The sequence below is a fragment of the Mauremys mutica genome, chromosome 8, assembly GCF_020497125.1.
Source record: "Mauremys mutica isolate MM-2020 ecotype Southern chromosome 8, ASM2049712v1, whole genome shotgun sequence".
NCBI classification, from domain to species: domain Eukaryota; kingdom Metazoa; phylum Chordata; order Testudines; family Geoemydidae; genus Mauremys; species Mauremys mutica.
This window is the reverse complement of record NC_059079.1, coordinates 53244810-53267441: the sequence shown is the minus strand read 5'-3', so window position 1 is coordinate 53267441 and position 22632 is coordinate 53244810. Positions and strand designations below refer to the sequence as shown.

The 22632-nt window shown below is 39.9% G+C and overlaps 1 protein-coding gene across 1 annotated transcript in view; it reads left to right on the top strand.

The window, feature by feature from the left end:
* HMCN1 (hemicentin 1) overlaps nucleotides 1-21840 on the top strand; it is a 319979-nt gene extending 298139 nt beyond the window's left edge. The window contains exons 101-107 of the mRNA XM_045027042.1: nucleotides 507-620; nucleotides 998-1123; nucleotides 2067-2195; nucleotides 9156-9506; nucleotides 14851-14970; nucleotides 19366-19492; nucleotides 20474-21840. Coding sequence (XP_044882977.1) covers nucleotides 507-620; nucleotides 998-1123; nucleotides 2067-2195; nucleotides 9156-9506; nucleotides 14851-14970; nucleotides 19366-19492; nucleotides 20474-20840 — 1334 coding nt within the window. The 3' untranslated portion in view covers nucleotides 20841-21840. The remainder of the gene's footprint in view (nucleotides 1-506; nucleotides 621-997; nucleotides 1124-2066; nucleotides 2196-9155; nucleotides 9507-14850; nucleotides 14971-19365; nucleotides 19493-20473) is intronic.
* Nucleotides 21841-22632: the final 792 nt, after the last annotated feature.

Here is a 22632-nt window from a genome sequence, read left to right as displayed (position 1 = left end):
TGACCTTAATTCTAATGAACTGACACTACTTTTATTTAAGCCATGTTTGTAAGTAACTTTCCCAAGAATGTCTTGGCTCTCTGGGAATAAGCTTCCTACTGATTCCTGATATCCACTTATGCAGAGGTGTTCTTGGATCATTCTGGTAAGTGACACTTTATCAGTGACATTTCACTGTCTACATCTTCTGAAAGGAAAAATCCTACCCAGAACAAAATAACATTCTTGTTGCTGAGTCCTGTATGTGTTTTCCTTTGTTATGTAGTGCGGTAAGCATACTTTCCTGTATCTATATCAGAAATTTTCACTCCTATGTCACTGTGAATTTCTTTCTCATGTAAAAATCACTTGCCTGACTACTTATGGAGGGCAATATGTGAAAAGGAGAAGGTGAAGAACTTAGATCAAAGCAGAGCCTACAACGTGAAATATACCAAAGCACAATTTGTTGCAAATTATTACAAGATCCACAGCTATAACATTTAAGGCTTTGCATTATTCAACAGATGTTAATGAATGCCAAGAGTTCAACTCCTGTCATCAGCGCTGCTTCAATACCATAGGAAGTTTCCACTGTGGCTGTGACCCAGGATATCAGCTAAAAGGCAGAAAATGCATGGGTATGAAATGAACTATAGAGTCAGGGGAATGGATTTCTATGTAATATGTTAACATGATTCAAATAAAATTCCCTGTAGAAGATTTATGGTATATGCAACAACAAAGAATCCCCTGCTTTGTTGGATCCCTTTCCAAATCACGGAAGCGAGCTTTAACATTTTTTGAGTGGGCTTGCAAAACACAAGTAGACTCAGTGGAAATGGATAAATGAGTGCAAGAGAAACTGTCAAATGTGCTTGATACACACATACAGACTGTATATACACATTTTTCAAAGGTACTTACCTAGTATAATTAAATTGGGGTTGCCTTGGCCTTTGGGAATAGAGCATAAGAAAATCAGTTAACAATTTAAATTCTTTTTTTTTAAATTAAGATGTAAATGAATGCAGGCAGAATGTATGCAGACCAGATCAGCACTGCAAGAACACACGTGGTGGTTATAAGTGCATTGACCTGTGTCCAAATGGAATGACCAAAGCAGAAAATGGAACATGCATTGGTGGGTACATTGGTTTATTTATCATATAATGATTCTGAAACAAAAGGCATGGCTAATATTTTCCAAATATTGGTTCCTCAAAATACTCTCTAGCCATCTAAAGAAATGGCCTACATTTCAAAGGTGCTGTGCACCCAGCAGCACTGACTTCCCTTGGTTCAAGGGCATGCATACACTGTGATTTCTTGGTGAGAATTCATGTTAATTAGTGAGGGACATGTTACAAGTGGCAAGACTTTCTATCACCCACAGGCTTTCATTGACCCCCTGTGGACAAATGGTAGAAGGATGTGTTTGTTGCTCTAGTCTCTTTTTTTGAGGAAAAACAGTGGTTGGGCCCCTGAATTTCCTTTTCTCTCCCCTCCCCCTTCACTCTCAGTCCTAGAAAACTCATGTGAGTGTTGGAGGCTGGGATACTGTGCCCCTTTTGGATTTATATATGAACATCCTGCAGAATGTACCTGTTCTTCCTGAATATATTTTTAAGGTTTTTATATTGAGATTACAAGTCCCTGTTGCTTATCAGGGTGCCTTTAACCATAAGCAATGCAAGGGGCCTTGTCAAATCTCCAGCTAACACCAGGGGGAGGCAGATTTCCACCTCAGTGTTTTGGATTTGGTAAGATTAGAAACCTGGTAATAATCATCTGGAAATTTATAAAAAGATTGAATTATATAGATGCAACTCAGCTGAAAGATTGCTTACGTCCGTCTCCATTCCCAGTATAATCCAGACCCACCACCATCTGTCACACAGTTGGTGCAGACTGATATCCAATCTTATTGTCATAAATGAAAAATGTATTATGTCCACCATGATCAGCTATTTTGTGAATACAGGACCAGCTCTCTCCCTGGTGTAACTCTGTTCTCTATATTTAGAAAGAGAAAACCAGGGCTTCAGAAAAACATGACTACTACTAATTACCTCTGTTCCCTTTAGATATTGACGAATGCAAAGATGGTACCCATCACTGCAGGTACAACCAGATTTGTGAGAATACACGAGGGAGCTACCACTGCATATGTCCAAGAGGGTATCGATCCCAGGGAGTTGGAAGACCCTGTCTGGGTATGTTGAGTGGAAACCAGCCTACATTAATACCATTCCATGTTCTCAATTACTGCTTTTGGCTCCTCTTGTATTGTAATAAACCTAGGGACATTATCCCTTTTGAAGGCTGTAGGCTATACAGTCTGTTGTGGGTACTCAAAATCCCCTAAATTAAAATTCAATGTCTTTCATTAAAAAACTGCAAACAATTACTAATTACTGGTACAATCAAAAAGCATTTGATTGTACCAGTGTACAGTGCTTTCGGTCTTGGAACAGTGGTGGAGGGTGTATCTCATGTGTGCTGCAATATCCAGGCATTCTAGGGTGACTGTAGGAAATCACGGCAGATGTAACTCCAAATCTGTTTGCTTTAGTTAGTTTCTTTAACAATAAAGATGGGTATGTACATGCAGGCTGCACACTTGGGATCAGATTGGGTGATTTAGGCCTAGGTAGAGTATGGCTTGGAGTTGGCCCATCCTAGGGGAATTCCAGCAGGGATTGTGTGCTCAGAGGCATGGTCCATCCTAGAACTCACTCTGTGAGCAAGAGTGTGCACATTTAACAGTCCCTTAGGATGATGCAGTGTGTTACAGCTGTGCACCCCTCTAGGTCTCATGGTCAGCATGGAGGGAGGGAGATATTGCCCTGCTGCTTTCCTGCCTCTCACTCTCTCCCTAAAGGGAGAGGGAAGTCTGTTGGACTACAGACACTGATTATGTCTGGCTGTTGTGTATGGGGCACTATTTGTGGTAAAGGCTTCTTCCATAAATGGGCTCACCTTTCCCCCATGTACGCACAGGGCCAGGGGCAGTCTAGCCTCAAGGAAAAGAATTCTCACCATAACATTTTAATATCTTTAGCAGAGATATTTTAATGCAGTTTATTGGGCATCATTATAATGTCAGTTCAAGTGTATGAAACATTTCCACTGATACCAGTTCCTGGACTTCTGCAGACCTTAGAATGGTAATAGGATCAAACTGATTCATGTTTTATATGGGATATTTAAAAATATGATAGCTTGTCTAACTTATCAGTGAAACTATTGTGAAAATGTTGGTGCATCGCTCACGGAACTCTAACGGGAGTTTCAGTTACTACTATATGTCAAGTGTTGTCCATAGTAAGATAGATGATATGATAGAAAGCTTGATAATTAAATGCTCAGTAACTGCTTTGAAAACTTAAGTTGTTTGAAACAGAAAAGCCTCGATTCTTTTTAATACCAAAAGAAAGGAGTGCATTTTAGGGACTAATTGGAAAATTTAGTTTTACAAATTTAAAAGCTGATGTATTTTAGGGTTTTTTTTAATGTTCTGATCTACACCTGATATTCATGTTGCATAATCAAAGGGATACTGTCTGGAATGCTTTGGTTTGCCATATGGTCAGTGCTCACCTGCAGTCTAAGCATGGCTTTGGTGTAATGCAGAACTGTGACTTGTTGCTTTTAATTTTCTACTTTGTCGTATCTGCTGCTCCTGTAAAAATGGCTGCAATTCTTACTGGGTTTTTCATTTTCATCATTTACATATCTTCATATATGTCTCATCTGTAACTCATTGCAAAGGATAGAGCTTATTTTACAGACCAAAAACTGTTTTGCACAGGTAAGAAACCTAAGTTGTAAAAACTGCTGTATGTAAAGTAATTAACTGCACGGAGTTTCAAGATTTCTTTACCCATATGATTTGTTTTTATTATATTTTGCCTCTTAATCACACATTAGAGGGTGCTGTCATGGTCTTGATCCTCACAGGTATAAATCAATTAAGCTCCAATGAACTCAGTGGAGCTATGCAGATTTATACCGCTGAGGCTCTGATCTCATTTAAAAAAATCCTTAGCTGTGTTGCCTATAACACCTGAAAATAATGAAACTGGAAGAATGTTTTAAATCAAATATCTTCTCTGACATTTATATTGTCTATTTTTTCTGCTTTTCATTCTGTTGGGAACAATGACATTAACTAGTTAGTTTTAGTTATTTATAGTTAGCATCCTTCCTCACTGGTTCTCCTGCACTAGACACTAGAGCAATACTGCAGTATTTAGATTTCCAACACTGCAAACTAAGATTTAAATCCCAATCTCAAACCAGAACATTTTGTAAGAATTTCAGAGAAAACAAACACATTTTTTTATCCTATGAGATTTTGTAAACACTTTGTGTACGCCCTACCTTCTTGCCTTACATTTCTGGACAATGTCCCTTTTAAAAGACTAGTATCACTGCTTTTTGACTGAGGGTTAAGAGCTGTATATCTCCAAAAGGGACCAAAATGACACCTTTTAGCAATATTTCCTGTTATTTTGAAGATTGATACATGATTTTATGTAAATTAAAATTACATGTACTTTGAAAAAATTATTATAACTTGTTTGATAAACTTCTTCTATGTTCCTCTATTATTTAAAGAGGTTTTTTTAAATTTAATAGAGTTTTGTTATGGCTACGGATCTTAATCTCAGTCAGTTCTATTCATTCTGAGGGTTTAGAGATGAATGTGTTAACAGATGTCTTAAGAAGTATAGTATTAGCCAAAAAAAAAAAAAACAACCAGAAACAAGTCTTTAAAACAAAAGTCATTCTCCCATTACATTCTTTTCCTTTTTAGCATTTTGCTCCTTTATTGTCTCTTTGGCGCACCACCCATAACAACACTAATGAACAAAGAGCATTTGCTGAGGACTTCCTCATAAAAGATGTGATATCATCCAGCAGTCACTGTCTTGTTTTACTCTTAATTGCCAAGTTACTTTAAAGACGCATTCTGAGATTACTTTAGCAATGGCACCTAGAAAACTTGTGACCGAATTTATGCTTTGCGGCCAGGAGTGAAAGTAACTTAAAGGACTTACCAGTACACTGGAGTCCTGAGCGGGGCGTGGCCTCAAAAGGAAGGGGAGGAGCCTTTCAAGATTTAAAGGCCCTGGGGCTCCAGCTGTGGCTGGGAGCCCCAGGACCTTTAAATCACCCCGGAGCTCCCAGCTGCAGAAGCAGCTGGGAGCCCCGGGGCTCAGGGGTGAATTAAAGGGCCCAGGGCTCTGGCTGCCGCAGAGATCTGGGCCCTTTAAATCACCACGGGAGCCCTGCTGCTGCTACCCTGGGACGGCAGGGCTTGGGATAGGGCTGGAGTAGTGGCAGCAGGGCTCCAGCAGTGATTTAAAGGGCCCGGGGCTCTGGCCACTGCAGGGAACCCCAGGCCCTTTAAATCCCCACTGGGAGCCCGGCTTCCAGGGTTCCAGCAGCCAGGCTCAGGCAGGGATTTAAAGTGCCCAGTGCTCCTGCCACTGTGGGGAGCTCCGGGCCCTTTAAATCGCCTCCGGAGCCCTGCTGCTGCTGGGGTAGCAGCGGCAGGGCTCCGGCGGTGATTTAAAGGGCCCGGCGCGCCGGCCGCTGCGGAGAGCCCCAGGCCCTTTAAATCCCCGCCAGAGCCCGGCTTCTGGGGCTTCATCAGCAGGGCTTGGGCGGCGCTTTAAAGGGCCTGGGGCTCCCCGCAGGGGCCGGAGCTCCAGGACCTTTACAGCCCCGCCCGAGCCCAGCTGCTGGAGCTCCAGTGGTGATTTAAAGGGCCTGGGGCTCCCCACAGCAGCTGGAGCCTGGGCCCTTTAAATCACCACTGGAAAAGCCGGTCCAGTCCGGCACGGCATACTGGCCCATACCGGCTTACTTTCACCTCTGTTTGTGGCCCCAGTCAGTGTTGTTAAGACTCCAAACCCCGATCCTTCAAGTATGTTAGTTTCTATTATATCAAATGAATCACCAGTACATTCCCTCCCCCATTTTTAAGCCATTCTTCCTAACATTTATATTGATTGAAAGTCATCCAAAAAGGTGAAAAGTTCCTGAAATGTTCCTAATTTTAATACTATTGAAAAACCAGAACACTTCCACTAGAATTATAGACGTGTAGGACTGGAAAGGACCTCAATAAGTCATCCAGTCCAGTCCCTTGCGCTTAAGGGATCTCTGCCTACCACAGATATTACTTAATTGAAAATTTTAGTTGTTGGGTGTATAGGTGTCAGAATCACAACTCATATGTCCACATCGGGGAGGGATAGCTCAGTGGTTTGAGCATTGAGGGTTCTGAGTTCAGTCCTTGAGGGAGCCATTTAGGGATCTAGGCCAAAAATCTGTCTGGGGATTGGTCCTGCTTTGAGCAGGGTGTTGGACTAGATGACTTCCTAAGGTCCTTTCCAACCCTGATGGTCTATGATTAAAGAATGTGGATGTTTCTTCTGTTCTCAGGGTGGGGGAACAAACTTTGGGCCTGATCCTGCAACTCATCGCCCTGCTGCATCAGGACCTTTATAGTACTGCTTGTGCTTCTGTAAAACTATTAACCCTAAAAGAAAATGGTAACATTTTGACTAGGATTGGATTTTGGATCTTATTAAAAACTAACCAGAACCTTTGCTGATCCTGAACCCAAACTGAATTTTTGTCAAGCTTAGAAATCGAACAAATATTTGATAATGAGCTCTTCAGTCAAGCCGATATAAGTGTAACATAATCCACTGGTTGAAAGTTGAAGCTAGACAAGTTCACTGGAAATAAGGAGAAAAATTGTAACAGTGAGAGTAATTAACCATTGGAATAATTTACCCAAGGTTTGTAGCAGATTCTTCATCACGGCCAATTTCTAAATCAAGATTGGATGTTTTAGTAAAAGATGTGCTGTAGGAATTATTTTGGGAAAGTTCTATGGCTTGTGTTTATACAAGAGGTCTGACCAGATATGGGGTGGGCAAACTATGACCTACGGGCCAGATACGGCCTGCCAGCCATTTTAATCTGGTCCTCAAGCTCCCGCTGGGGAGCAAGGTTTAGGGCTTGCCCCGCTCTGGCACTCCAGCCAGGGAGCAGGGTCGGGGGCTGCTCCGCGTGACTCCTGGAAGCAGCGGCATGGCCTACCTCCGGTTCCTACGTTTAGGGGCAGCCAGGGGACTCCGCTCTATACACTGTGCCTACCCCAAGCACCGCCCCCCATCAGCTGGGAACTGCGACCAATGGGAGCTGTAGGGGCGGCACCTGCAAATGGGGCAGCGTGCAGCAAAGCCGCCTAGCCATGCCTCCATGTAAGAGCCAGAGGGGAGACATGCTGCTGCTTCTGGGAGCTGCTTGAGGTAAGCGCCACCTGGAGCCTGCACCCCTGAGCCACCCCTCCGCACCCCAGCCCTGATTTCGCTCCGAGCCCCTCGGTCCCAGCCCAAAGCACCCTCCTACACTCCCACCTTCTGCCCCAGCCCTGATCTCCCTCCTGCCCTCCGAACCCCTTGGTCCCAGCCTGGAGGACTCTCCTGCACCCCAAACCCCTCATCCACAGCCGGAACCCTACCCTTCCCCCCCCCCCCCGCAGCCCAACCCCTTGCCCCAGCCCGGAGCCCCCTCCCGCACCCTGAATTGCTCATTTCTGGCCCCACCCCAGACCCACACCCCCAGCCGGAGCCCTCACCCCCCACACACACACCCTATCCCCAATTTCATGAGCATTCATGGCCCACCATATAATTTCTATACCCAGATGTGCCCCTCAGGCCAAAAGTTTGCCCATCTCTGGACTAGATGATCAGAGTGGTCCCTTCTGGCCTTGGAATCTATGTACATAAAAAGTACTAAATGCAAAAAAGTTGATTCCTCCTGATTCCATCCAGAAGTGGAAGTGCCCAAACAATGCCCAGAGAGTCTGTTGTGAGATTCTTGCTCTGCTCTGCAGACCTGAATTCTTTGTATAATTCAGAGAAAATTCACAAACTAAAAGTGTGGATTCTTACTCAAATGGAACTAAACCTCTGGACTTTTTGAAGGGTCAATGATCATTATCACTCACCCTAGCATGGAAATTCAGTATTACAGCCCAGAAATCTCAATAACTTATCTCCTTCTACCTCAGTATCACAGCATGTAGAATGGACCTCATCTTCCCCTGTTACTAGAAATAATGCTGCTACCAAGGATTCACAACATATATTAGTGCCTCTTGGATTTTTCCACACACCTTTTGGGGGTAGAATCCTTACAGCTCCTTTCTCTTTTATTTACTCCCAAGGCACTAGAAGAACAGAGTAGTCTTGCATGGAAAGGAGAGCTGGACACAATTTCCCCCATAGCCTATCAAAGCTGCTCATGGAGCATCCAGAAAGAGTCTAAGAAATAAATCTGAAATTACCAACAGTATGGGATTTTTAATATGGGAAAAATCAACATGCATTAAAGTCTGGGGTTTTAAATTTGACTTTCAGATAACTTCAGTCACTATAGCAGTGATACTCAGACCTCAGTGGTTCAGGGGACAAATTAGTGATCAACATTACCCAAAAGAGCCACAGTTGTGTGAATTCATTGTTTAAATATGGTAGTACTCTAGTAAATTAAACAGTATGATGGGAGATATTTAGTTTATATATAATTCTCACAGCAAATAAGTTAGTGCAAGTTGATAACTTAGTTGGTTAATAACATAGTAAAAGCATCCTGATTGTGTGATTTAATTATTACCCAGTGTTTTAATATGTGCTGCAAAGAGCTGCAGCAGACACATTAAAGAGCCACTTGTGGCTCACAAGCTGCAGTCTGAGTATCACTGCCCTATAGGAATCACTCAGCACTTGCAAGCATGGAGTGAAAGGAATAAACACAGATCCCCCCATTTCACAGCTACCTCATCCCTCAGACGTATTGTGTGCTAAGCCTTAAAGGGATTTAATCCACACAGGATAAAAATTGAGTGCTACAGTCTCATGTCCTAACCGGTTTCATGGGAAGAGTAAGATAAATTACTGTACATGGCAAAATAATGTACCCACTTTTTTTTGGCATTGGGCTCTGAATATTTTACTGACTTCAGGATTTCATTTATGTCCTCAGTTTGCTCCAAAGACTGATGTATTTTTTTCTGTATGTGTGTGTGTGTTTTTTCTCCCTTTTTATATGGTTTGTTGCTCTGGATCATGTCACATGAGCAGACATTAATGAATGTGAACAAGTGCCTAAACCGTGCGCATTTCAATGTGCCAACACCCCCGGCAGCTTCAAGTGTATCTGTCCACCTGGACAACATTTATTAGGTGATGGGAAATCTTGCGCTGGATTGGAGAGGTTGCCAAATTCTGGCACCTATTACAATAACTATAACCATGCTCAATTCTCCCCTGTGAGAGACAACTATCAACCTCAACAGTATTACAGGCACGCCTCAGATCTCTACAGCTCCTACTCAGAGTATAGAAACAGCAGAATACCTCTCTCCAGGACTAGAAGGAATATTAGAGAAACCTGCCCTGGAGGCTATGAGGCACGAAATGACAAATGTGTAGGTAAATGTCAGCCATATCTATCCAATTCGTTTGTCTTCACATATTGACCTTTCTTGTCGCTCGCTTCGAAGCATGATGGTGTAGGGTGCCATACATTTTTTACTGCCATGATGTATTTTCAATGAGTTATGCATGTTTTTTCAAACAAGTGCTAGTAACATTTTTGTGGAACCCCTCCCCACCCAACCCCCTCATATTTTGTTTGTCAGCTGCTGTATATTCTCAAGTGAATAATGTTTTACTATATTTCCTTTCTGTGGGTATTAGCCTTCCTTTGACTTTTTTTCCCTTTGAAAACCAACAGTCACTATGCATCCAGTTCTGAAAATCTTACTCACATCAGACTCCCTTTGACTTCAGTGAGAATTTGGCCTGAGTAGATTCTGAATAATGATTTCTGGACTGGACACTGTGGAAACAATAGCTTCATTAGTATGGGCAGAGGGTAGTCACATCTGTAAGTGCAGCATAACATACACTTTAGAATGGTTTGAAATGGATACCACAGTTTGTGAAACATAGAAGTGACAGCACTCTCTGAAACCCACTGAACATATCAGACAAACAAGATGCTCTGCAAAAGGTCAGAAAGGCCGAATTGCCCTTTCTCTGTATGTGGGAGTAAGGAGACATGGGTTTTCTTTGTGATTGGCCCACTCTGTGACTGTAGGCATGTCACCCATGGCCTGATTTTCAGATGTGCTGAGCAACTACAGATTCCACTGAGGTCAATGGGAACTGCAGGTGATTTGCACCTCAGAAAACCAAGCCCTTTGCCCATCTACAGTTCAGTTGCCCAATCTGTGAAGTCCAAGGAAGAAGGGCTGGTGTTTTCAGCATTACTGGTGTTTATTATTACAATTATTATAATTCTGCTCCCATGGAAATCAAAGACCCCTTAGCACATGTTGTTGACTGATTTATTTTAGGGCAAGAGGATCGATCTCTTCATGTTTAGCAGTTAAGAGTTTCAGACATCTTTCCTAAGGCAATCTTTATTGGCAGTGGACGAGCACTACCCAAACCCTCTAATGTCTGCTGGTCATTTTCACTGCAGCCTAGACAATAGGCAAGAAAGAAGGCTGGGGACTGGAATACACATCAGGGCCTCTCTTCTGCATGTTTTGTTCCTGTATCAGACAAGCAAATAATAAATAAGGGCAGAACTGCATTGGGGAACAAGAGGACTGGGATGACCTTTAGGCAGACACTCATTTTAATTTTCAAAAAGAGAGTGAGCAGCATGACAACTAGCAAAGGACATGAAGAGTGATTTAATCTTTATCAAATATGCTGCTTTAAAGCCAGACGCTTTCACCCTTACTCCTCGGGTGCTCTTATTGACTTCAATGGGCTATTCAGTCATATTGCATAAGGTACTATTCATGGTGAGGAAGTCTGGCCCTTACTATAACTTTTCTGAATGCATTTAATAGAGAAGTCCATGCTGCTTTAGATAATCTGCACATACTGCCATAGACGCTAATGATGCACATCATAGGCACAACATGCTCACAAGATAGCTACTAATCTCATGTACCATATTCTAGTCGCAGAAGACTTAATAATTAATGCTAACAAACATATGTTGCAGTCATGCGGACCTTAACCAAACTTGTACTGACTTCTGTCAGTTTTCTAGTTAGCACCATTTATTGTGGACACAACTATTTTAGTCAAAGATTTGGAATATGCATTTTCAGTCTAAAGATTTAAACTGATCTTTTGGGCTCTGATACAGCTCCCATTGAAGTCAGCAGGAGATGGGAGATAGGGTCCATTGTAAAGGATCCAGTTCTTCAGGTAATATACTTACAGTCATTTCAGTAGAACTGAAATTTAGATTTTTAAACTAATTTCTTCCACAGTCTAAGCTGGAAATGATATAGTACACAAGACTCCTTTCCCAAGAGAGGGAGAAAAGTTAAGATTTGGTTAAGATACACACCCTGGGAATTACAATTACAAATCTCTTTCACCATTTTGTGTTGAATTTTATGTAAAGAACGATGTGTGAGACAGAGGTGGGGGAGTGGGAATGTGAATAGATATTTCTCCCAAGTGTAAACCACACAAGGCCTGAGCTAGTGTAAGTTTAACTTGAGTAAAGACTTGCTACCTGAATAAGTGGAGGTTTTCAAGCAGTTTAAGGAATTAGAATTAAGGAAGATCTGTGTCTAAATCCCCCAGCCTGCTTGGAAAATCTTAACCTGTTGCATTATTTTGGAGCTATAAAAAGTCTACAACGAGCATAGACTAATTTTCTGCCACAAGTACTCCTGTTCTTTTTGTGGATACAGACTAACACGACTGCTACTCTGAAACCTAATTTTCTGACGGTCTTTCCAGATATTGAGCTTAAGTCCCACCTTGGCAAGGGAGGCAGAAACTTGTGAGGGAGGCTGTTGCACATCAGGAGGGATTCACCCTTTGGAAAGCTTTAAATTGGTACAGCAGCTCCCATAAGTGGAAGCTTCCACTGGCACTGTGCTGAATCAGTGCATTTCCTGGGTACCCTGACTCAGTCCTCTCCTCAGCCAGCTCCCCCTACTGTCTGGGGAGGGTTTGACTGGCTGTGGGACCTACAGCAGACAACGTGTTGTAGGCAATTTGCTCCATGGTATTCCCCTCTTTCTTCTCCCCAGACACTACTTTCCAGCACTAAAAGCCAGCAATCTGGCCTCTCCCTGTGGAATGTATAATACTCATGTTGAGAAAACTTATATCAGAGGTGAGGGTGTGACAACCATGTGCCCCAAAGCTGCAGACTTAACTGAAAACAAGGTGCTTTTGTCTCTAGCACCCAGACACCCAGCTCCCAATGGGATCCAAACCTCAAATAAATACATTTTACTCTGTATAAAGCTTATACAGGGTAAACTCATAAATTGTCCATTCTCTATAACGCTGAAAGAGAGATATGCACAGCTGTTTGCTCTCCCAGGTATTAATCACTCACTCTGGGTTCAATAATAAGCAAAAGTGATTTTATTAATTATAACAAGTAGGATTTAAGTGGTTCCAAGTAATAATAGACAGAACAAAGTAAGTTACAGGGTGGATAAAAATCAATAATTTTTTTTTTTAAATCTAAAAAAAAAATCGGATTTTTTTTTATTTAAATCGGATTTGTTTTTATAAAATGCTTTTTGAGGAAAAACCCTATCTAAAGATAGTTTTAATTAAAATACATTATAGCTCAAAAATATCTCATCCTGGAATAGGGATTATACATTCTAATTCTATAGTATGAGACAATATATTCATGTAATGTTTAAAAAAAGTTTTGTAAATGAGTTCCAATAGTTCACGGATTAGGGACCCAATCTTATGGGGGCCCAAGGGCTTCTGAAGAGATTATAGAAGCCAATATTTTAAGTTTCTGATGTTGACCTGGCACACACAGTCGATTTAATTTTTTTAAAATTGCATTTCACTTATTTAGTTTAAAACAGTTTTAACAAAAACAAACCTGATTTTAAAAAACTTGAATGTTTAACTAAATTAAAAAATTCATATGCTTGTTTTGTTAAAATATTATATGTTTGCTGTTGAAGAAAAAAATCCAGAATACATAACATTGTTGTTTTAGTTAAATAAAACAATTTAAATGTCTGTCTGGTGGCGTTCTCCTCCTAATACAGCATGGCAATAAAATCCTCCAATGTTGATTAACCTGTTGAATTGGAGATAGTTCACCTCTCAGTAACTTCATAAATATCTGCTTCAATTACCTTGAGTAAATGAAATAACCAAACAATCATTCATTTTCTGATATAGCTGTAAAACTAATCTGAAAAGTTTTCAAAATAAATCACTTCAAAAATGTATAGTGTGTACTTTCTAAAAATGAAACCTACATCTATCTCTGGCCTTGGCTACACTTGCAAATTTGCAGCGCTGCAGCAGGGTGTGAAAACACACCCTCTCCAGCGCTGCAAAGCGCCAGTGTGGTCAAAGCCCCAGCGCTGGGAGTGCGGCTCCCAGCGCTGTACGTTATTCCCCACAGGGAGGTGGAGTACGGACAGTGCTGGGAGAGCTCTCTCCCAGCGCTGGCGCTTTGACTACACTTAGCGCTTCAAAGCGCTGCCGCGACAGCACTTTGAAGTGCAAGTGTAGCCAAAGCCTCTGAGTTGTGAAGAATATGTATTAAGGTTATAACAACCAACAAAAATGCACTTTTGTGTAGAAATCCATGATTAAATCGAGTCTTTCTGACTACTGATTTAAATCATGATTTAAATCAAATCCACCCTGGTAAGTTACCAAGCAAAATAAAACAAAAACACGCAAGTCTAAGCCTAATACATTAAGAAACTGATTACAGATAAAATCTCACCCTCAGAGCTGTTCCAATAAGCTTCTTTCACAGACTAGACTCCTTTCTTGTCTGGTCCAATCCTTTTCCCTGGTACAGTCTTTGTTCCAGCTCAGGTGGTAGCTAGGGGATTTCTCATGACTGCAGCCCCTTCGTTCTGGTCCACTCCCTTACATAGCTTTGGTACAAGGTGGGAATCTTTTGTCTCTCTGGGTCCCCACACCTCCTCCTAAATGGAAAAGCACCAGGTTTAAGATGGATTCCAGTACCAGGTGACATGGTCACATGTCCTGGGAGACCCCCAAGCCTTCATTCTTTCTGGCCTGACTCACAGGAAGGCTTGCAAGTAAACAGAGCCAACTAGGACAACAATTGTCCTAGTTGATGGGAGCCATCAAGATTCCAAACCTCCCAAAGTGTGGGACTTTGCATAATTACAATAGACCTCAGGGGTATAGTTCATATTTCTAGTTTCAGATACAAGAATGATACATTTATACAAATTGGAATACCACACTCAGTAGATTATAAGCTTTGTAATGATACCTTACAAGAGACCTTTTGCATGAAGCATATTCCAGTTACATTATATTCACACTCATTAGCATATTTTCATAAAATCATATGGAATACAATGTCACAGAGGGATATATATTAAATATATATATTTAATTATGATTATTAATCACTTAGGAATTGAGGCGAGACATGCAAAATGTCAGGCCAAAAGTAAAAATTGAGAAAAAAATTATGAGCAACTGAATACATGTATTTTGAATGGAAAAGATTTCTCAGACTCGCTAGATGGCCATTCCATGACACTACGAGATCCTGAAACTTCCCAAGCAGCTCAGAATGTGCACTGCATACAGATGTAGATTAATCACTCAAAGGTTTTTGTATTAGTATACTGTTTGGGGAAGTTTCTGCACAGAAAGATCAGACTAGTCTGATCTGGTTAGCAAAAAGACAGAGATCAGTCTGCTTGAGTATTTGAACATTTATATTTTCATGCTTTTTTTGCAGATATTGATGAATGTGAAAACAGAGATGCCTGTCAGCATGAGTGTAGAAACACCTTAGGAAGTTATCAGTGTGTCTGTCCAATGGGTTATCATCTTATGCCCAATGGCAAAACATGCCAAGGTAAGTAAATATATCTCCAGATCTGTGTGTGTGTGGAGAATACATAGATGGAGTATTTCTTTAATTTGTTTCCTATCAACAAACATGTGCCATTCTATTGCAACTGCAGATAGATATAGATTCAAGCCCCAAAACTCAGGTCTAACTTTCAAACATCCCAAAATGCAGGGGCTCTTAGTCTTAGGGATTTGGTTCAGTCCATTATAAAGCCATTTGTGAAATTCAAATATGGCTTCACATTTCAATATATCCCAGATTGGGGTTGTTTGGACCTGGGAGTTTGGCTCCATTTCTACTTGTGACCTTCAATGTGTCAACCAGTTGTATACCAGGCAATAACCCCTGAATTGAACAATTTTTAAATATGAGAGAAGAGACAAAGAAAGCAACTTAAAGAGTAGTGCTTTAGAGCACAGCATGGGGATGGGGGGATGGACACTCCTTTGGGCTTCTTTAGATTGGGTAAACCACCTCAGATAAAGTAAGACTTTGCTGAAAACTAGAAACAAACCTTTTCTAAACTATTCTATGTTTACTGTGAGGGTGGCAAAGCTAGATCACAGACCAAGATGCTATGATGAAAACACAGGCCACCGCGGACTTGTCTCCTTCTCACTGCAGAGCCTCCACTCGCCTCATCATCTGTTTGATTTGTACTTTTTACCTATCTGGGCACAATTTTAAAATAAAAAATGATGCTCAGCAAGGAAACAATACAGGCCATTTCAAGGTTGATTTAAATCAAAGCTACTTAAATCACTGATTTTAATTATGATTTAAATCAACAAGCAGAAAACCTTCATTTAAATCATCAGTTTTAATCGTGTTTTGCTTTTGGACCTTTTGTTATTTTCCTAAAGCAAGGCTGATTCTCATTGGTTGGTGATCATTAAAACATATTGATTTGCAACTAAATATAGCCTTTGCACTAAATGTGGTACTTTTTTGCTAACCAGGAGGATATCTATACACATTTATTTAAGCAATTTTCTAGCTTAATTTATTCAGATTCTTAATTTTTATAACATTAGAAAATGTTGAATGATGCATTTCTTACTTACTAGCTCTGTTTGGATGGAAATTCAGAGTCAATTAAAATGCTCAAAATATTTTTTTTATTAACTAGGACTACCTGAAATATGCTGGATGCATAAAAATAGTTTATCAAAACATGGTTTTACATTTAATACTTCCTTTATTTAATAAATCAGTTAGTTCAATTCACAGATAAAACTGATTGTTTATGGCCACCATGTCCTCCCAGATTTTAGAACTAGTAGATATCATCCTTTCATACCTAATTTTTTACTCATAGATTGGAAGAAGAAAACAAGCTTTCCTGCTTTTTCAACTCCCAGTTTCTTAACTTTGAATGAACTATTTGAATAAACTGAAATCAAGAAAATGTTCCCTGTGCACAAGATGCTACTGCAGTCAAAAGCTGGTTTAGCACTTCAAGGTGCTTAACCAGTGACTTCCCATCAGTTCAGCTGTGTAATTTTCTTTAAATTTTGGCAGCAAACATGTACTGCTTAATATTATAATTTCTACTTTAATAGATTATAATAAGTTTAGACTGTACATAGAGTGTCATAATTTTAAATAGGTTTAAAAAATCAATTTTTTATCATCAACCCCGAGTCATATACTAAGCAACATGAGCCACTCTGGCTCCTGTCATAATTGTTCTGATGGGAGCAGAGCTAGAAATGCTTCAAGCAAGGTTGTAAATGGCTGAAGAACAGCCTACCTTGATGGAGAGCTTAAGCAAGCCTATTTTACAAGATTTGCAGCTCACTCTTCAGATTCAAGAGGTTCAGACAAGCACATGATCTTTTTTGGATACTTATCCAAGCTGATTCAGAGGTCCCTCCATCACTAGAAAATACATAGGCATCACATATATCTGTGGGTACTGACCAGCACATCTGGAAGTTAAACACCAAAATATTTGGCATTAAAATTTTACCTCACTAAATTCTTCATCCCAATAAGAAGCCATTAAATGCTGTTCTTATGCTAAAGAACACTCTATATTTTCAATTATGAACCATTAATTTTTTTTATTGCTATTGGTTATTTGAAAATATTGTTCAAATTCTGGAATTAAGCTCTGGAGAGAAGAAAACAGGAATCAGAAAAATTAAAACCAGGTGGAATAAAAAAAACCCTTTCCCCTTTAAATTGGTTTTATGTTATACTGATTTAATACAGCTGTAGTAGAAGACCATTATTTCTTCATAAGGAAATCCTTACTCATATATATTCCAATGGGAGTCTGTCATCTTTAAAGAGGCTAAAATATTTTAATTGGTGTGTTACAAAACAGCTGCTGTTCCCTAAAAGGGATGACATAAGAATTTCACACTTTCAAGTCTAAAACTGAACTCAAAACATGCAAAAAGGGTTTTGTTTTGTTTGGGTTTTTTTGTTATATGATGTATAAAGAAGACCTGAAAGAGGTTTCTTTCTAGTTGTTTTTACCTTAGAAATATCAGGAGTTTCCAGGAAGCCGCAGATTAACTCTCACAATTTAACTGAAGGGCTTGAGATGTTGAATCAACTGGAACTAAAAGGCATTTAAAAATCCAAACCAAACAATAGGGTTTCAAACGGCCTGACAAAAATCTCCATCCACTTTCACTCTTGTGATGCCCATTTCACTGATCTTCTAGTCAGCAGCGTGTTTCAGGGGAAGACAAGATTTGAATTTCTATTGTAAATAACAAAGAGGAAAAAAGAAAACCCTGTTTTTCTTTTCCTTTTGGATAAACGCTTTCAGGCTTCTTTTAGAAGGGAAAAAGGGCAGAAGCCTAATTCTAGTTTAATCTTTGAAGGTCACATATAAGTGCTCTCGACACCCAACCCAACTACAGCATTTGTCATTTCAATCCTCTTCTGCACTTACACTAAGGACAGTGTTGGGCAGTGTTGTAAAAAGGTCTTAGCATATACAGAAATCAAGCATTTCATTTCTACACAGGGCCAGCAAAAGAGACAGAACTCTGGATCTGATCTATCCAGAACTGAGATTAGGAGTGGTTGTAGTTTGGAGCCTGAATTTGGATTCAGATCCTAGTAGTGCAGTTGACCCTTATTGTCTCAAATCCAAACTCCTCTGAATTTTGGGGTATTCAAAATGGAGATTTAAGTTTGATGGTACTTCTGGTTACAGATGGGTTTAGCCAAAATACTGAGAGAGAGAGAGACTGTTTTTATGGTACCCCTTGCCCACCTGGAGCCAGCACATATTTGAAATATCCTGATATCCTGATAGATGAGACTACATTTTATATGATGTATCTTGCACATAGAAACTAGTGGAAGTGATAGCACTGAAGGATTAAATTGAATCTGAGCCTTTCTACTATTAACTGTCACATGACACAAAGGACTGGACATGTGCTGAGAGGAAAGTGGAAGTGTGTATATGCATTTTCCTGCACAAGGCTTCCAAAAAAGTGTTTTGAGCTTCTTAAGGCTCAGATAAGTAGTCAAACTGTGAAGTGTAGTATCTGTTTGATTAAAAACCCAAGAGACTTTTATAGTTTGAGGTTTTTGCATTTCATATAAAGTTCACAAAATCAGTCCAGTTTCCTAAAAACCTATAAAAATGTTGTGGGTTTTCCATTTTAAAAAAACAACAACAAAAAACAGCCATTTTAAAAACAATTTTACTAAGTCAAAACAAGATGCAAACCTTTGCAGTTTCCCTGCATGGAATTTCACCACAGATATTGTGCAGTCTCTAGTTAATGTGCTTCATGGGTATAGCACAGATTGATGGTGTGTGACAATATTAAACCAAGTGGTGATGCTCGGAAAACTGACTATGTAAACTATTGCACCTTCTTACTCTGTCAGTTAGCCCATGTGGTCCTTCCAATATGTCCCTAACCCTGACCACAACGTTTCACTGTTAGAAGTAGAACAGATTTCAAAACCAAACTAATCCTTAGCATGTCCTCAGCATCAGCCAAAAATGGTGCCCTCACACCTGATAATCCACCAAAGTCCCTGACAAGATTTTGTTTCAAGGACAATGACAATGTAGCTGCAGTTTAGATCGCAAGTTCTTTAGGGCAGGGACTCTCTCTCTCCTCTTTGTGTTTCCAGAGCAACTAGCACAACGGGGTCCTAGGCACTTGGCAATACAAACAACAACAATCAATGTGTATTACTGGGGTTACTAGTTCCACTAAATCAAATACTGAGGCAGCGTTCTAAGAATAGGAACATGAAACGGGGAAGTGGGGAAGGCTACTTTGCATGCAGACATATGGTACATACTGTAGTCTGGCAATATTTTAAGACAGTGATGTGCTTAGTTTTTCCTGTACCTGTGAAATTCACCTCAATACAAATAAATGATTATCTGAATCTTTTTACAATCAGATGTTGATGAGTGCCTTGAACAGAACATTCACTGTGGACCAAATCGCATGTGCTTTAACGTGAGAGGAAGCTACCAGTGTATAGATACACCTTGTCCACCAAACTATCAACGAGATCCTCTTTCTGGGTATGCTTTATTTGTTTGTTTTGTTTGTTTTTTCAGTTTCTTTCTTGTCCCCAAACATTGGCCCTGATCCTGCAGTGTAATCTGCTAGCACAGAATCCCACTGACATCAGTACAATTCTGCATTGGTGCAGAGATCCACACTAGTGGATTACAGTTACAGTCTCTGTACAAAGATTAGTCACTGGTGACAGTGATATATATGCATTGTTGCTTCATGTTATTGATAAATAATAGTATTAGACTGCAGTGGGTTTACACAAATGTTGTGATTTCTGGCTGCCATCATGGATCCAATATTACTAATGTTCGATTCAGTGGAAGCAAGGTCAGACTGTTTGTGTACCAACAGAATCTGACACACAAATTTTCAAACCCTGCCATGACAGATTTTGTTCAGATTCTTTCTGATGATTCAGTTTCCTTCAGCCTTTTTGCTCGTTGACATTTTCTGGCTCTAGTTTATTTTTGGACAGTGCTTAGATGCTTCCATTTATATTTTTAGAGCACTTCAAAATAGTTACTAATGCTTGAGAACAAACATCCCCTCTCAATATCTTTTTTTTTTTGAATTTTGGAGGCAAAATTCTGTAACAGGTCATACACACCAAATGGAGAATGAAGCCTAAATATGTTATAGGCTGTCCCAAACAAGGTGCTTTTTGCATTGTTTACGAGCTTGGTCACTAAAATGATGAGCTATTGACTATAGCAACCAAAACAAGAAGTAATTTAGGATTTCTTTTTAAAGCTATCAGTATTTTTAGTACTTCTCTGTGGCTTCCAGGGCATTCTATTATCAGTGAAACTCGGTTGTGGTTTCAAAGGAACAAGATCAGGTTGTCTATGCTGAAGTAACTGTGTGTCACACATGTGCACCGGAATTTGGCCTTTGCTGCATAATGCCCTAATTCTGTACTAAATTATAGTGACCTGCATAATACCTTCTGCCTAGCTACTTCAAAGTATTGTTTTTATTCCTAGCTTCTGTCTCAAGAACTGCCCACCTAATGATTTGGAATGTGCCCTTAGCCCATATGCCTTGGAATACAAACTCGTTTCCCTGCCATTTGGAATAGCTGCCAATCAGGATTTAATTCGACTGGTTGTCTACACTCAAGATCAAGTGATGCATCCCAGAACAACTTTCCTAATGGTAGATGAGGACCCAACAATCCCATTTGCTCTCAGAGATGAAAATTTAAAAGGCGTAGTGTTCACAACCAGGCCACTGCAAGTGCCAGAGACATACCGGATGAGAGTCAGAGCTTTGTCCTACAGCACTGATGGAAACATTGAATATCAGACAACATTCATTGTTTATATAGCTGTGTCTGCCTATCCATATTAAAAAGCACACTTCAACCAGTAATTGAAGTATTTTAACCATATTCATAAGTGCCAGTGGGTATTACCACTTCCAGACTCACAGTACTGCCTCCTCTTGAAAACAGTTGCAAACTTTGCAATGTGAAAGTGGTGCTATGCTCTTTTCTTATGCTTTCCCTGAAGATGCCAATATTTCCATTATTCCAATTTTAAAAAAAAATCCATGGTTCTAAGGAGCCTTTACCACTTGCTTTATTTATTACACTGGAGCAGTAACTTTCCACAGATGGTTCTGAAAATTCACCAGAACAAATCAGAAGTTCAAGGTGGAATTTTAGTGGTCAAAGTAGTAGACAAAAATCAGTCTAATCCTAAGAAGCTAAACAGAGGACCAGATATATTTCTGCATTTTTAAGGGTTGCTAAATGTTTTACAAATTTATCTGCTGAAAAATGATATTTTTCTTACCAAATACTTGATAGAAATAGGTTTGTATGTACGTTGTTTCATTTGGTCAAAAAGGAAAAATACCACTCGACACTCAAATGCTAAAATGGATGCCATACTGGTGCTTATTTTCACTTGGAAATTTTTGAATAGGAACCTGTGACATTCATGTGATTTCAGCCAGGCCATTACTGTTCTGAAGAAAAAATTACACGGCTACTTTTACCTTAGACAGCAGATATTTTAGTATACAAATCTTACTCTGACATTTTGGTATAACCCATTAATTTAGCTCCAAATCTTCCACATTCCACTACTGCTGGTTGGTTGTTTTCAAAAATGGAACTTTTTCCCCAAAAAATCTAGCAAGTTTGGTTCAGCAAAATATTAGGTGTCAATACACTGTATAAAGATGGTAACAAACTCTGGAAGTAATAGTGTCAAGATGTATTCTATTTTTATGAAATGTATATATGTGGTTTTCCCCCATGTGTATTTTCTATGCAATATCTTGAGTTTTTTATAACAACATTTTTACCAAAGGATAATGTTACATCAGAAATAATCAAATAAAGATTCACTTTTTCTTAACCTGTGAGATTACTGCAGAATTTTTCATAGAACAACTTACTTGCTATGAATTAGTCACACATCTCTAGTGTAACCCAGAAGCTGAAAGAAGAATTGACAATCTTTTGAATTTGTACAATTTGAAGGCATCCACACTGGGAGAGCCCTCAGCTCAGGAATTCTTTCCATGTCCCCCATTCATCAATGAAGCCCAAGGCTGGGACTCTTCAGGGACTATTAGTTCATACAGGGTTGATTGAGCAGGGGAGTGGATTTTTGCTACTGTTGCGCAGAAGGGAAATTATTTTGTTACTAACTTGGGTTTAATTGTAAATATGCCTAGAGGTTGCTAATAAACAATATTTTTCTATAGTTCACATACACGTAAAATCAGTGAAAGGTGCTAGATGGATAACACTAGTGCCTCAAATTTCTATCAGGTTTCAGAGTGGCAGCCGTGTTAGTTTGTATCAGTAAAAACAACGAGGCGTCCTTGTGGCACCTTAGAGACTAACAAATTTATTTAGGCATAAGCTTTCATGGGATATAACCCACTTCATCAGAGGCATAGAGTGGAAAACACAGTAAGCAGGTATAAATATACAGCACAAGGACTCCTCAAATTGCTATGTCATTTTATGTACAGAACAGAGCTGGTATGGCCAACAGCAATGCAAGCTTACCCCAAACCTCCCCACCACCGCACCTCAATACCACCACAAGGTTCAGTGGTTGACCTCATGTTGCAGCAGTACCTAAAGTTCCCACCCAGACCTGGGCCCCTTTGTGCTAGGTGT